Source organism: Gopherus flavomarginatus, chromosome 6 (genome assembly GCF_025201925.1).
Source record: "Gopherus flavomarginatus isolate rGopFla2 chromosome 6, rGopFla2.mat.asm, whole genome shotgun sequence".
NCBI classification, from domain to species: Eukaryota; Metazoa; Chordata; order Testudines; family Testudinidae; genus Gopherus; species Gopherus flavomarginatus.
The window spans coordinates 23,120,719-23,136,780 of NC_066622.1; the positions used below are offsets into that span (position 1 = coordinate 23,120,719).

The following is a 16,062-nucleotide window of genomic DNA, read 5'->3' on the forward strand; positions in this document are numbered from 1 at the left end:
GGGATATTCCTGTCTGCTCTGCCACATGGCTTGGAAGGTCTGACTTCAGTGTATCTCTGGGTGCTGGTAACATTAACCCCTTCCCTGCCTGTATTCCTGGGGATTATGATCATCTTCTGCAGCAAATGCACAGACTGGATGGTGGTTTGCATTGCAGCTTTCATCTCTGCTCTCCTGTGTTCTCACCATTCCACTAAATAAACTAACTTTACAATGGTTACTTCTTTGTTTTCCTTTGTCAAAATATAGTGTTCGCTCACCCCTTCCAGCCACCTCAATACCATAGCCTGAGCCACCAGAAGTTGAGAGATGCTGCTGCAATGTCTCCACCTGGTCTCTTTTTCAAGCACAGCTATAAACTAACTTGAAGAAGATGTGGGAGTGACAAACACAAAAGGTAGAGCCCAGGCCCACTACAGAGCAGAAAGGCAGCTCTTCAGCAACCCCCCCTGCGCTGTTCTGCCAATACAACTTCTGCTTTGGCTGCAGCATCACAGGGGGCCTGAACCTGTTCACGTAAAGATTGATATTTGTATGTTGTTGGGGTGGTTTTTATGGTGTGTACAGATATCTACAGGACCAGGGATTAGGATGAACCTGTAAACTCCTTTCCAAACTTATTTCAGGATTTCAAACGGGATCTCCAGAGTCAGAAGACTAATGGAGAAGTCTCTGTGGCTCCCTGTCTCACTGGCCAGAAGGTACAGGTTGAATTTTTTTTTATCAGGCACCTATTAGCCAGAGGGCTAACATTCCTAGGCAGAGTCCAGGATAAAAGATAAGGAAATAGGACACATCAACACAATCTGTGGAAATGTTCTAGTGAGGAGCCCATTCAATTTACTCCCCACCAGGTGGAAGGGAGAAGGTGTCACACTTCCTACCAGGGTGCTGTTCATGGATCCTATGGAGGGGCTCTATCTTTCGTATGGGTCTCCAGCTCATAGGTGGCTGATAAAGCCTTCCCCTCCCCCACGGCTGGAAGTGCTGCTCTCTCAACCCCACCAATGTTCCCAGCCTGCTATCTACTGGGATGGAAGAATAACTATACTATCCCTCTTCCAGCTTCCTGACTGCTAATAAGTACATAGTGTCTCTGCTAATCTATTGTTCCTTTAGCTGTCTGCCTATTATTCCTTAGAGAGAGAGTCTATATGGCACTGCCCTTCCTCAGCCTTTAGTTTTTGGGTCATCCTTTCTCATGAATAGCTTCAGTGTCTGATCCTGCTCTAGGCTTTGTAAAGTAGCAGTTGCAGAGTGAAATTAACATAATTCTCATTAATTTCCTTGCTGCATACTGATCTGAATAGCAGAGCACTGAAATTCACCACAAAGGAGTTAACATCAAACTGTTGCTTCCTGCGAAGTTATGAGCAGGAGCAGAGACACTGGAGCTGCCTGTGTGCAGACTCAGGAAAACAGAATTCCGTGGTCTCATTTGAAAGATTTTCTTCTAAACCAGTGGTTCTCAACCAGGGGTACATGTACCCCTGCGGGTACGCAGAGGTCTTCCGGGGGGCACATCAACTCATTTAGATATTTGCCTACTTTTACATCAGGCTATATAAAAAGCACTAGTGAAGTCAGTACAAACTAAAATTTCTTACAGACAATGACTTGTTTATACTGCTCTACATACTATACACTTAAATATTAAGTACATTATTTATATTCCAATTTATTTGTTTTATAATTATATGATAAAAATGAAAAAATAAGCATTTTTTCAGCAATAATGTGCTGTGACTTTTTGTATTTTAGTAGGGCTGTCAACTAATCACAGTTAACTCACGCAATTAACAAAAAATTAATTGCAATTAAAAATTTAATTGTGATTAATTGCACTGTTAAAGAATAGAATACCATTTGAAATTTATTAAATATTTTGGATGTTTTTCTTCATTTTCAAATATATTGATTTCAGTTAAAACACAGAATACAAAGCACATAATAATAATAAGGCACAGAATACACAGCGTTCACTTTATATTATTTTTTATTACAAATATTTGCACTGTGAAAATGATAAACAAAAGAAATAGTATTTTTCAATTCACCTCATACAAGTACTGTAGTGCAATCTCTTTATCATGAAAGTGCAACTTACAAATGTAGGGGTTTTTTGGTTACATAACTGCACTTAAACAAAACAGTGTAAAACTTTAGAGCCTACAAGTCCACTCAGTCCTACTTCTTGTTCAGCCAATTGCTAAGAGAAAGAAGTTTTTTTAAATTTACGGGAGATAATGCTGCCCACTTCTTAATTACAATGTCACCTGAAAGTGAGAACAGGTGTTTGCATGGCACTCTTGTAGCTGGTGTTGCAAGATATTTACGTGCCAGATGCGCTAAAGCAGTGGTTTTCAAACATTTTTTCTGGTGACTCAGCTGAAGAAAATTGTTGATGCCCATGACTCAACAGAGCTGGAGATGAAGGGTCTGGGGTGTGGGAGAGGCTCAGGGCTGGGGCAGAGGGTGAGGTGCAGGGACAAGGGCTCTGGGTTTGTGGGGGCTCAGGCCTGAGGCAGGGGGTTGGGGTGCAGGAGGAGGTCAGGGCTCTGGTCTGGGGGTGCAAGCTCGGGTGGGACTGGGGATGAGGGGTTTGGTGTGCAGAAAGGGGATCCAGGTTTAGGGGGGGCTCAGAACTGGGGTAGGGAATTGGGGCATGGGCTTACCTCGGGTAGCTCCCAGGCAGTGGGGCAGCAGGGGTGCTAAGGCAGGCTTCCTGCCTGTCCTGGCACTGTGGACTATGCTGCACCCCGGAAGCAGCCACCAGCAGGTCCGGCTTGGTGGAGGCACACAAGCGGCTCCACATGGCTCTGGCTTGCAGGTACTGCCTCCACCATCTCCCACTGGCTGGTACTGGGTCATGACTCACAGTTTGAAAACCACTGCGCTAAAGATTCATATGCCTCTTCATGCTTTGGCCATCATTCCAGAGGACATGCCTCCATGCTGATGATGCTAGTTAAAAAAATAATGTGTTAACTACATTAATGACTGAACTCCTTGGGGAAGAATTGTATGTCTCCTGATCTATTTTACCTGCATATATATATTTCATGTTATAGCAGTCTCGAATGATGACACAGCATATGTTGTTCGTTTTAAGAACACTTCCACTGCAAATTTGACAAAATGCAAAGAAGATACCAATGTAAAATTTCTAAAGATAGCTACAGCACTAGACCCAAAATTTAAGAATCTGAAGTGTCTTCCAAAATCTGAGATGGATGAGGCGTAGAACATGCTTTCAGAAATCTTAAAAGAGCAACACTCTGATGCAGAAATTACAGAACCCAAACCACCAAAAAGAAAATCAACCTTATGCTGGTGGCATCTGACTCAGATGACGAAAATGAACATGCTTTGGTCTCCACCCTGCTTTGGATCGTTATCAAGCAGAATCCATCATCAGCATGGATGCATGTCTTCTGGAATAGTGGTTGAAGCATGAAGGGACATGTGAATCTGTAGTGCATCTGGCATGTAAATATCTTACCACACTGGCTACAACAGTGCCATGCAAATGCCCATTCTCACTTTCAAGTGACATTGTAAACAAGAAGCAGGCAGTATTATCTCCTGCAAATAAAAACAAACTTGTTTGAGCGATTGGCTGAACAAGGACTTGTAGGCTCTAACATTTTACACTGTTTTATTTTTGAATGCAGGTTTTTATTGTACATAACTCTACATTTGTAAGTTCAACTTTCATGATAAAGAGATTGCATTACAATACTTGCAGTAGGTGATTTGAAAAATACAATTGCTTTTGTTTTTTACAGTGCAAATATTTGTAATAAAAAATAAATATAAAGTGAACACTGTACACTTTGTATTCTGTTGTAATTGAAATCAATATACAGTATTTGAAAATGTAGAAAACATCAAAAATATTTAAATAAATGGTATTCTATTATTGTTTAACAGTGAGATTAATCACGCAATTAATCACAATGTTTTTAATCACACAATTAATTGCGATTAATTTTTTTAATCGCTTGTCAGCCCTAATTTTTAGATCTGATTTTGTAAGCAAGTAGTTTTTAAGTGAGGTGAAACATAGGGGTAGGCAAGACAAATCAAACTCCTGAAAAGAGTACAGTAACCTGGAAAGGTTGAGAGCCAGTGTTCTAAATCATAAGGGCTAGATACTTTTTTTTTTTAAATGAAAGTTTAAATTCTATCCCACTTACCAGGGAAAGTTTCCTACTCACCACTGGCAAGTGAATTTTTCAGTTTCTGGCATAAACTGTAAAACATAGAATTTCATTGCATCTGTGGTTTTCCAAAGTTTCAGTTCATAATCATAGGGGAAGATCATTCTGGATCTGAACATGTGTGTCACATCTCTGTGTGCATACATATTGCACATGTACGTATGTCGTGTATGTTACATTCTTTATTGCTTGGCTAAAAACAATAGAAACTCACCTGCAAATATCTGAAGGCTCAAAACATCCGGGAGCTAAAGGAATAATTTAGAAAGGCCCAGAGGCTATAACTAGGAGTGATGGAACTAAAATAAGCAAAGGAAAATGTAGACTATCATGAAACATGTCTACTAATGAGATCTAACAGATTCTGGAAGAGCATCTTACAGGGGAAGTGGTGGATGATCCATCAGAATGGGACAGGACAAAGCACTAGAAAGTATACTGTAGAGAATGATCCTGTACTGGCTGGAGATGGATAAACTGACCAACCTATCTACATGTTTATATGGCCCCCACACTGTTGTATTTGAGTACCTAGATCTTATCTGTCTCTAATTTCTATGACTCTATAATTGCCTTATCTATGAATGTATGTTCATTAAGGGAATTTACTAAAAGACTATGATCCCTCAGAGAAAAAGACTTTAATTAAAATGTAGGGAGACTGGCCAGCCTAAGTGCTCTGAGGAGGGAAAGCTAAACTGGAGACTAAGGCCTGGTCCAGGCACATATTTTATGCCACTATAGCTGCCAACTAGGAGTGTGATTTTTTTTTAACCAACATAGTTTACTCCTGGGGGAATTCTGTGCCAATAAATAAATAAATAAATAAATATCTGCATGCAATATTTTCAATTTCTGTAAAATTCTGCATATTTTATTTGTCATAATAACACAATATAATCACACCAGTTTCAATTATTTTTGGTCATTTATTTCAAAATACCTGTCAGCGAGTATGTCTGTAACAATACAGACAACAAAAAAAGATTCAAGAAAGGTTTTTTGACAAATAGATTTCTTACTAGTCATATTGATACAGAACTCTGAGTAATAATTCATTTAAACTACAATACAGAAGCGTATTTCACGCACCCCTCAGAAGGAGTGCAAATGCTTGGGGGAGTAAGGGATAATGGAGGAGCTGAGGGAGAGGGAAATAATTGCTGGGAAGGATCCTGGGTGTGAATTTGGAGGGTTGTTGGGTATAGGTGTGAAAAGTATGGAACAGTTTTTTTTGGAGGGCGGGGAGGAACTGTTAGGGAGCTTCCCCCTTGCTGACCCCTAGCCTCTCGCATTCAATCAGACACATCTGCCCCTCTCCCCATGTGTCCCTGCACGCCATGTGTCTTTTACCCCCTGTCCATATGTCCCTTCAGCCCCACTCAGACACCCACTCCCTCCTTCCCCATATAGCCCTGCACCCCCTGCCCCAGTCCCCATGTGACTCTGTGCCCCCACGCAGCCACCCCCATCCCCATGTGATCCTGTACATTCTCCCCCATCACCATGTGGCCCTGCACCTGCTTCCCCCTGTGGCCCTGCACCTCCATGCCCATTCAGCCCCTGGCCCAGTCTCTCTTCCCCCACTACTCCTATCTGACCCTGCAGCAGACCCAAGCTGTCTGTCTCCAAGTAGTCCCTGTCTCCTGACCTGGCCTGACAGGTGCTGTGAAGAAGGCACCACAGGCAAATCTTTCTCTTCCCTAGCTGTCTGGTAGCTGCTACTCTGTTCTATTGCCACAGCGCCTTCTGTTGGGCAAAACTCAGAATTGCAGCAACTTTCCAGTCGAAGTTTTTTCTGCTGGGTCTGGCTGGGGATGCTGCTCTGTTCTAGCACCACAGCTCTCTCTGGTGGGAAAAAGGTAGACTGCATCAACTTTCCAGCAGAAGATTTTATCTGAGCAAAAAAATTAAAAATATGTGCGGCTCATTAATTATGTGCATACACAATAGCACAGAATTCCCACAGGTGTAATAGTTGCACTGGAAAAACCTCTAGCATGGACACAGTTACACCAATATAAATGTACTCATACTAGGGCCTAGCCTACACTTACAAGTTATGTTGACATAGTGACACCAGTTAGGGGTGTGAAAAATACACACAACTCTGGTGCTGAAGCTATGTTGACCTAACCCCCAGTGTATATGCAGCTATGTTGATGGAAGAATGCTTCCGTTGATGTAGTTATAGTAGGTTAGGGAGGTAGTGTTCCTACACTAAAGGAAAAACTCACCTCTTCTGTCTTCGTAGGCTGCGTCTGCACTACAGGATTATTCTGGCATAGCTCTGGGAACCTAGCTATGCCAGTGTAGGCTCTGTAGTGTAGACCTACTCCTGGGTTAATTTATTCCCCTTCTTATACTGGAATAAGTTAAACCCACATAATCACTTTTACACTGACATAACGGTGTTCACACTAGGGGAAGTTGTATGGCTTTAACAATACTGGTATGGTTAAAGAGAGTACAAGTTTTGTGCATAGTCAAAGCAAAGTCAGATCTTGGGTACTGAAAGATCAACTTTGAGTGAAGCAGGATAGCTGTGGTTTATACAGACTGCAGCTATATGCCTTGTAGGAGCACAGAGCATGAGAAAACTGAATACAGTCTTTTGGGAACATCACATTCCTGAGCATTTACACAGAACCCCTATCTAGAATGTTGCCTGGAGAGCCTGTGTGGCATGTTCCAGACCAATGAGCAGACAACTGTGTGGAGGTCGAGTAGAGCCAAGATGCTCAGTGTTCTAATCTAGAGCATGTTCTAGACACCACATCATGGACTAGAGCAGACCCATCCATTCCCCCATTTTCGAGAACATCTGTGGTTCTTTACAGCTGGCTGAAGCCACGCCGGGTATGTTGTTTTAGCTCCAGTACAACATAAAGGGCTCCAGAGCGATGCCCTCTCCCGTGGGGCACTACATTGAGCAGAACGCCCCCAGCCCATTCTAGAGCTCGCTGCAGCACCGCACGGTCTAGACCAAGCGGGGACCCCCCCCCTCCGCGGCCATGTTCTAGAGCGACTTCGTTCTAGAACCGCCCGCCCCGGGTTGAGACGTTGGTTCTCGGACCCCTCGCTCCGCCCGAGCGCCGGGCCGGGGCGGGCCGGGGGCGGGGAGCGGGGCCGGGCTTCGCGGTGTCAGCGCCCCTCCGCCCGGCGCAGTGTTTACATCCGCTGCCGCTCGCCTGCCCCGGCCTGGCCAGTCCCGTCCCGGCCCCGCAGGAAGAGCCAATGCGGCGCCGCCGCCCCTCGCCCCGGCCATGGACACCAGCGACCTGTTCACCAGCTGCAAGAAGGGGGACGTGAGCCGAGTGCGGTGAGGCTGGGCAGGGCCCGGGGCCTGAGCGATCCGGGGAAGGGCCTTATGGGGAGGCTGGGAAGGGGGTGCAGGAAGCGGGGTCTGGGGCTAGGATACAGGCCAGCTAGGCCATGGGGGGTCGACTCCAGGGACAGGGGCCGGGCCAGGTTGTGGGGCCCCGGGGAGAGGGGCACAGGGGATACAGGCCAAAGTGAGGGCACAGGGAGAGGGGCCCATGGGATAGAGGCTGGGGTGTGTGGACACAGAGAGAGCAGTATGGGTCAGGGCACAGGGGATACAGACCAGGTTGTGGGGCCCCGGGGAGAGGGGCACAGGGGATACAGACCAGGTTGTGGGGCCCCGGGGAGAGGGGCACAGGGGATACAGACCAGGTTGTGGGGCCCCGGGGAGAGGGGCACAGGGGATGCAGGCCAAAGTGAGGGCACAGGGAGAGGGGCCCATGGGATAGAGGCTGGGGTGTGTGGACACAGAGAGAGCAGTATGGGTCAGGGCACAGGGGATACAGACCAGGTTGTGGGGGCCCCAGGAGAGGGGCACAGGGGATGCAGGCCAAAGTGAGGGCACAGGGAGAGGGGCCCATGGGATAGAGGCTGGGGTGTGTGGACACAGAGAGAGCAGTATGGGTCAGGGCACAGGGGATACAGGCTAGGTCTTGGGGGCACAGGGAGGGGGCAGAAGTTGGAGCTGAAGGGGAATGGGGGAGAGGACATGGGGTGGACAAGGCCGGGGGCGTCATAGAGAAAGAAGCGGGGAGGGGCAGCAGAAAATGGAAGGTAGGGGTTGCAAAGAGCAATAGGGAGCTGGGATCATTGGCAGCAAAGACAGCTGGAAAGGGGCCAGGAGAGAGCAGTCCCGCTTGCTGCTCCCAGTAAGTTCTGCTGCTCTGTGGGATACCTGTGAGCATCTTCCCCATGTATAGAGTCAAGAGGGGGTAGGTGTGTGGCACACTCTTGTTATGTGGCTTCTCACCATTCCGTAAAACCAGTATCTGCTCCCTGTGCCGCTGGGGCTTAGAGAGGTGGGAGCATTGCACAGGGAATAGGAGGTGGCTGAGCTGAAGCAGTTGTATGATATTACTAGGCATTTCTGTAATGCTGACTCCCTCACAGGATGTGTTGAAGTTAATGCACATAAAGCATTTTGAAGGGATGAAGCATCAACACTTTCCTGTTACAGCCCAGGAACAGATGTGCAGGAAGGTTGAATACCTTGCCTAGGGTCACCCACAGTGATTCAGTTGTACAGCTGGGGTTAGTACTCAAGAGTCCTGACTCCTAGTCCCATGCTGTCTCTGAGGTACAATGCTGAATTCTGAGTACTTACCACAGGTCTGACACTGACTCACTGTGTGACCTTGGACAAGACACCTAATCTTTTTGGGTATGTGTGTCTCCACTGCAATAAAAGACCAGCAGCAGGGTCGCAGCTGGCCCGGATCGGCTGACTCCGGCTCACAGGGCTTGGGCTGTGGGGCTGTAAAATTGCAATGTAGATGTTTGGGGTCAGGCTGGAGCCCAGGCTGTAAGACCCCATAAGGGGGTGGGTCTCACAGCCTGGGCTCCAGCCTGATCTTGAATGTCTACACTGCTATTTTTAGCCCCACAGCCTGAGCCCCTGAACCTGAATCAGCTGACCCAGGCTTTCAGGGTATGTCTACAATGCAGTTAAAAACCCTGTGGCTGGCTTGGGCTGTGGGGCTATTTAATTGTAGTGTAGATGCTGGGGCTCATGCTGGGCTGCAGCCCCTGCTACGGGACCCTCCCATCTTGCAGAATCCTAGCACCTGGGCTGCAGCTGGAGCCTGAACATCTGCATCACAATTAAACAGTCACACAGCCAGAGCCCTGTGAACCCGACTCAGCTGGCACAGGGCAGCAATGTGTTTTTAATTGCAATGTAGACCCGAGACTCCATGCTGCAGGTTCTTTATCTCGGTATGGACGTACGCTCTGTGTCTGTCTTACCCATCTGTATGGGCTAATACTTGCTTAGTTTCCACTGGTTTTGAGGAATGAACTGTTTGATATCTGATGAGAGGCACTAAAGAAGATTCTAATTAAATAGATATGTCACAAAATATTAATATAGAAATATTCACATGCACAACAAAGAAGAATGGATGTGTAAATAGAACAACTCCTTCTTAAGATTGTGTTCTCTTTTCTAAGGAGTTCCTTGCATCTGTAACAGTGTTATTCCTGCTAGCTAGAACCAGAGTTGTGCTTTCTTTACAAAAAGTGCTCTGGGATAGTTTCCATGTAACAGTAAAGTTTGGTACCTTGAGCATGTTTGAATTTCTCTCTACATCTCTCTCTATTTTAATAGACAGTTTTGCTTTAATTAAATAACTCTAAAATGGACCAGGAATTTTGTAAGAGGATACTAAGAAATGTGTTCTTTCTCCTATTACACAGCAGGCTATTTTCCCTTTGTTACTGAATGCTCATTTCATTGGGCTGCCTAAGTTTAACAATCTGACTTGATAATACACCATTACTATGTTGCTTCCTGACTGGGTCTGTGGTTAGGAGAGCATGGGAGCTAGAATTTATATGAATTCTTAATTTATCTAGCCCTGGATATCAGCTAGACCTCATGGCCTGAAACAGCTGATGACTTTAGATAGCAGTCAAAACACCGACAGCGATGGATGCAAAGAGGAAAGTCACTTTTTAAAATTATAAACATGTTTTTCCCAAGTTGTTGGGTGTACTGTGTTTTTCTACTCTAATGCATTTGGCTTTGCTTTAGTTTGATATATTTCTTTAAAGATCAAGCATCTGATCACATCAGCTGGTCCCAGTGTGCATCATTCACAACCAACCAATCTATGGTAGCTGTTTCTAGTAGTCTCCTTTTTCTCTCCAGCTGGTCTCTTGCTAGAATAATTTCATACCAGTGCAAATACACCTTTACCCCAATATAACATGGTCCTCGGGAGACAAAAAATCTCACCGCATTATAGGTGAGACGGTGGTATATCAAACTTGCTTCTTCTCCCCTCCCTCCGTTTCTTGTTTCCTGACTGCCCCCTCCAGAGACCCCCATCCCTAATCACCTCCAGGACTCCACCCCCTACCCAACCCCACTGTCCCCTGACTCCTCCGACCCTTATCCGGCCTCTCCGACAGGCACTCACCGGTAGCGGTGGGAAGCAGAGCTGCCCAGCCCCAGTCTGCTTCGCTCCGCTTCCCGCCATCAATGAGTACAGGGAGCTTGGGGAAAGGATGCCCCCTCCTGCACTCACCAGCAGTGAGAAGTGGAGCAATGCGGCCCCATCTCGCTCCGCTTTCCTTGCCCCGGCGCCAGCTGTGTTACTGGGGGGCTGCTGGGGAAAGGTCCTGCACTCACCTGCGGTGGGAAGTGGAGCTCCGTGGCTGGGAGCTAGCAGAGTGGAGCTGGCTGGGGCTGGGCTGCTCCACTTCCTGCCGCTGGTGAGTGCGGGGAGGTTGGGGAAAGAACACCCTCCGCACTCACCGGTGGTGGGAAGCGAAGCGATGCAGCCCCAGCCTGCTCCACTCTGCCACCTCCCAGCCGTGGTGCTCCACTTCCCACCGCAGCTGAGTGCAGAGAGATTGGAGAAAGGATGCCTCTCGTACTCACCTGTGGCGGGAAGCGGAGCAGCCCAGCCCCAGCCAGCTCCACTGGAGGTGGCGGAGTGGAGCGGGCTGGCGCCAGGCTGCTCCGCTTCCACCACTGTTGGTGAGTGCGGGGGGAGGGGGGAAATCCCTTCCCCCAAATCCCCTCCCCCGAGCTACATGGCTGGGGCTGGGGCAAGCGAAACAGAGCGGGCTGCTCCTGGCCCCCCGCTGATCCCCAGGGCCACTCTGGGACTGTGGGGCCCCCAAAAGTGCCCTCCTACAGCTCCTGCCTCCCAGGCCCTGGGCGGGAGAGCCCCTGACCGCACCTGAGACCCTCTGCCCCTTATCGAACCCATCGGCTCCAGCCTGGCCCGGCACCCTTAACATGCTGCTCAGAGCGGCATGTCAGAGCTTTACCGTGTTGTAGACGAGCCTGCATTCTATCGGGTTGCGTTATATCTGGGTAGAGGTGTATAATGTGCTGCAGTGCTGGAAAATGATTATTAGGATATCTGCATGATGATCAATAACACAGTCCTATTATCTAAAGAAAAGTCTGAATATTTGCTTTGCTGATGGTACAAGTAACTCTGTGAAACATTGGAATGTTAAATTCAAAATTATGGACTTTAAGGTTGTGATGATCTAGTCTGACCTCTTGCACATTGCAGGCCACAGACACTCACCCACCCACTGATTCTCTGGCTGAGTTACTGAAATCCTCAAACCATGTTTTAAAGATTACAAGTTACAGAGAATCCACCATTTACCCTAGTTCAAATCAGCTAGTGACCCCTGCCCTATGCTTCAGAGGAAGGCAGCCCCCGCTCCAGGGTCTCTGCCAGTCTGTCCTGGGGGAAAATTGCTCAAGTCTGTTCTCCTGTAGTGAGGCAGCATGGTCTAGGCAGGGGACCCAGAACTAGTTAGCAGACCAACATTATTTTCCTGACTCTGCCACTGACCAACTGGGAGACCTTGGACTAGGCACTATACTACTCTGTGCCTCAGTTTCCCCTCATCTTGTGTATTTTGATTGTAAGCTCTTTGAGGCAGGAATTGTCTCCCACTTTGTATGTATATAGTGCTTAACACAATGGAGTGCTGGTCTCAGTTGGGGCCTCTAGGTGCTGCTGTAATATCAGTAATGGATAATTTATTAATCTCATGAGCAGAAACAATGTTATTGTTAAATCAAGTGTTATGATTGTAAAAGAAAGAACAGGCCTTTTAATCCCCAACAGAAACATTTGGGATGGAGAAGAGTCTGTGATTTCTATAGCAAGCAATATTAAAGTAAGTTACTTTAGTTCTGAAAGTAAATCTGCTCCCTTGTACATGAAACATAGTTACATAGCACAATACCCTGTGCTAACTGTTTTAATCAGTTCACCCTACTGTTCAGCCTTGGACAAAACTAGAGGAGGATATATTAATTTAAGAGCCAGGCTCAGCTGGAGAGCAAAGAAAGCATTCTGTACTGTTACCAGCTCTTGTGATGCTTTGCCTTCCTTGCTCACTGTAATGATAAATCAGATACTTTATTCCATAGGTCCAAATTTTGTTATGGATTGTAACAGCACTGATTATGAGTTGAGTCCATAATTTTGTTTCATGTCTTTCAGTTCTACTTTATTGTTTATCGGTGAGGGTACCCAGGATACTGTAGGTCCTTTCCAAATGCTCCAGAAGGGTGACCTCTGCCCTGAGGAGCACACACTCTAAGGACAAATGCAAATAGACAGAGGTTAGGGAAACAAGAATAGGCCATTTGTATACAAGTTAGCACACCTTACTGTGAGCAGTGCAGTACAAGTGGATCTTTGAGAGACTCAGGGCTTGTCTACATCAGAAAGTTGCAGCGCTGGTGAGGGAGTTACAGCGCTGCAACTTAGGAGGTGTACACATCTGCAGGGCACCACCAGCGCTGCAACTCCCTGTTTGCAGCGCTGGCCGTACTCCCGTTTTGTCTCGGGTGTAGAGGATCCAGCGCTGGTGATCCAGCGCTGGTAATCAAGTATAGACACTTACCAGCGCTTTTCTTGACCTCCGTGGAATAAGCAGGTATCCCAGCATACCTGAGGAAGCCTCTGGTAATCAAGCTGGTCTTCTTCCCCGGCTTACTCTCGCGTTCCCCGAACCCCGAGCAAGCAGGTCTCCTTCCCTGAGGTTTGCTGGGTGGTTCCGGGAACGCGAGAGCAAACCGCGGCGAAGCTGGTCTCCTTTCCCGGTTTGCTCTCTCGTTCCCCGAACCCCCGAGCAAGCAAGTCTCCTTTCCTGCGGTTTGCAGGGTGGTTCGGGGAACGCGAGAGCAAACCGGGAAAGGAGACCAGCTTCGCCGCGGTTTGCTCTCTCGTTCCCCGAACCCCCGAGCAAGCAGGTCTCCTTCCCTGCGGTTTGCAGGGTGGTTCGGGGAACGCGAGAGCAAACCGGGAAAGGAGACCAGCTTCGCCGCGGTTTGCTCTCGCGTTCCCCGAACAAGCAGGTCTCCTTCCCTGCGGTTTGCAGGGTGGTTCGGGGAACGCGAGAGCAAACCGCGGCAAAGCTGGTCTCCTTTCCCGGTTTGCTCTCGCGCTCCCCGAACCCCCCTTGAAGCCGCCCAACAGCGCTGCAGTGTGGCCACATCTAACACCACTTGCAGCGCTGGTTGCTGTAAGTGTGGCCACTCTGCAGCGCTGGCCCTATACAGCTGTACTAATACAGCTGTAACAACCAGCGCTGCAAAATTTTAGATGTAGACATGGCCTTAATTGTGGATGGTGGTGGGGCCTTGCAGATGAGCTCTTGGAAATTGTACCAGATTCAGGGACTGCCTGAAAGAAGGCATGGAGCCAGTTGTGGGAGAAGTGGACCAGGCTGGGAATGCTGGCACAGTGGAGCGCATGAGGAGGTAATGTGAAGCTTTACAGTAGTAGCTAACTAAGGAAGGGCAGAGTTATGTAGAGCTTTGAAGGTAGTTAGAGAAATCAACTTTTTGGCACAGTAGCAGATGGAAGGAATCAAAGGGAGGAGTGATGTGAGCTAAGTGATGGACAAGGAAAATGACTTGAATGTTTTGTATGGACTGAAGGGGGCCGACGTGTGCTCTGAAGGCCAGAGAGGAGGATGTTGCAGTAGTCAGGGCAGGCTGTAATGGGACACTGAATAGGAGATGTCTGTGGAAAGAAAAGGACTGTTCTTGGAGATGCTGAGGAGCAAGAAGTGGCAGGATTTGGCTATGGCCTGGATGTGTGGGGCAAGGAAGAGAGAAGTCCATTATAACCCCTAGTGACAGGGAGGATGGTATTGTTGTCAACTGTAGTAGAGAATTCTGGAAGTGGGCAGGAAGAAAATAAATTCTGTTTTCGTTACGTTATGTTTTAAGATTTGTGTGTGTGTGTGTGTGGGGTCAGTTGTAAGTAATTGCTCAGCAGCAACTGTTGCAGAAGAACTTGGAGTGGTTTTTTAAATCATCTGGCTTGGTCAGTGCTTTGTCACCTTAGGCTCAGAAGGTTGTGGATTTGAGTCCACCATCAGAACTTCAAGTCCAAGCCGGCACTGACACCACAATGCAGTATTGTTGAGACAGACTGCATGGGTACAGCTGCTGTCCCTCAAGTGGGTTGTTAAATTGAGATCCTTTCTAACCATCTCTGCTGGTTTTCCAGTTGGAAGTTAAAGAATCCAGGGCACCTTTTGATAGTTATTACTGTACAGACCCAAAGCTACATTTTCTAGAGGGGAAAATGTGACATAACAAGAGTCTAGAAGAAGTTATAACTTACAAGCTTTTTCTTTCTTCTCTTTCAGATATCTTCTTGAACAGAGAGATGTCGAAATAAATGTTCGGGATAAATGGGACAGTACCCCTTTGTGAGTGTTACAGCCTAGAGCTCCAGTGTGACATATTTGGGTGGGGGGAAGGTGGGAGATCTCTAGGAATCCTGCCTGGTTGTATGCTCTGCTGAATACTTTATTCTCTCCTTTGTGTATTTTGTGCAGCTGGGTGCCCCCCTGTCTAGCCATTGAGGTAGTGGGTATAATAATCTGAATGGGACATGCTATGGAAGTGCTAGAGGAATCCCAAGGCAGACAATGGATCATTGCCTCCACCTCTGGAGTGGGGCGTGGTGACTGATTTAGAGGTGTGCGGGAACTCTGCACAACAGTGTGGGACAGGGAGTGAAGAATACCATGTTCACTGTTGAAGTCTGGTGCTCTGTGCATATAATATGCTGATTCCAAAGTTCCTTGACACATCTGCAGTGTATTCTGAAGACTAAATATCTTCCAGAAGGCTTGTACAAAAGTTAAGCAGTAAAGGTGAAGGAGGTGATGGTGTTTGAGTGCCAAAAGTGTGTGAGACACATGATCTCAGTTGGTCTCAAGGCACTCGTGTAATAAACATGAGTCCCTGAAAGTTTACAATCCAAACAGGCAGCATATAGACAAAGGATGGGAGATGGGATGCAATAAGAATGAAGGCGAGTTGAGGCTAAACATGTGTCTTGTTCCATGACAGTTTAGAACTATTTTTGGATGTTTCTGTGAAGGCAGGATGAAGGTTTACAGGCCTCCTGGCAGAAGTGTGCTTGCGGAGGGACTCCAGGGAGAAGAGCAGAGGCATGGTAGACAGGGCATGGAAGATGATGTGGAGATCAGCGTGGGTGAAATAGTGAGAGTACATAGTCTAGTGATTATTGGGAATAGGAGTCAAGACTTATGAGTTTAATTTCCAGCTCTGTTACTGACTTGCTGTGTGACCTTGGGTAAGTCATTTCCTGTCTGTGGTTTCCTGATGGAAAAGTCCTCTAGAATTCAATAGGGACTAAGCCACCAATAGGATTCTAAAATGACTCTAAGATCTGTAGAGCTGAATAGAGTCTGAGATCTCTTCAGTAGCTTTTTGGATAGTTCAAAACACCTGTATAAAGCTTCTCATGTATTTCAGTCTATA

General features: G+C 47.1%; 1 protein-coding gene across 1 annotated transcript in view; it reads left to right on the plus strand.

The window, feature by feature from the left end:
* The first annotated feature begins 7,399 nt into the window (after positions 1 to 7,399).
* The window catches only part of ABTB1 (ankyrin repeat and BTB domain containing 1), a 39,320-nt gene continuing 30,657 nt past the window's right edge, over positions 7,400 to 16,062 (plus strand). Inside the window, exons 1-2 of the mRNA XM_050958514.1 lie at positions 7,400 to 7,545; positions 14,916 to 14,978. Of these exons, the coding sequence (XP_050814471.1) occupies positions 7,490 to 7,545; positions 14,916 to 14,978 (119 nt within the window). The 5' untranslated portion in view covers positions 7,400 to 7,489. The remainder of the gene's footprint in view (positions 7,546 to 14,915; positions 14,979 to 16,062) is intronic.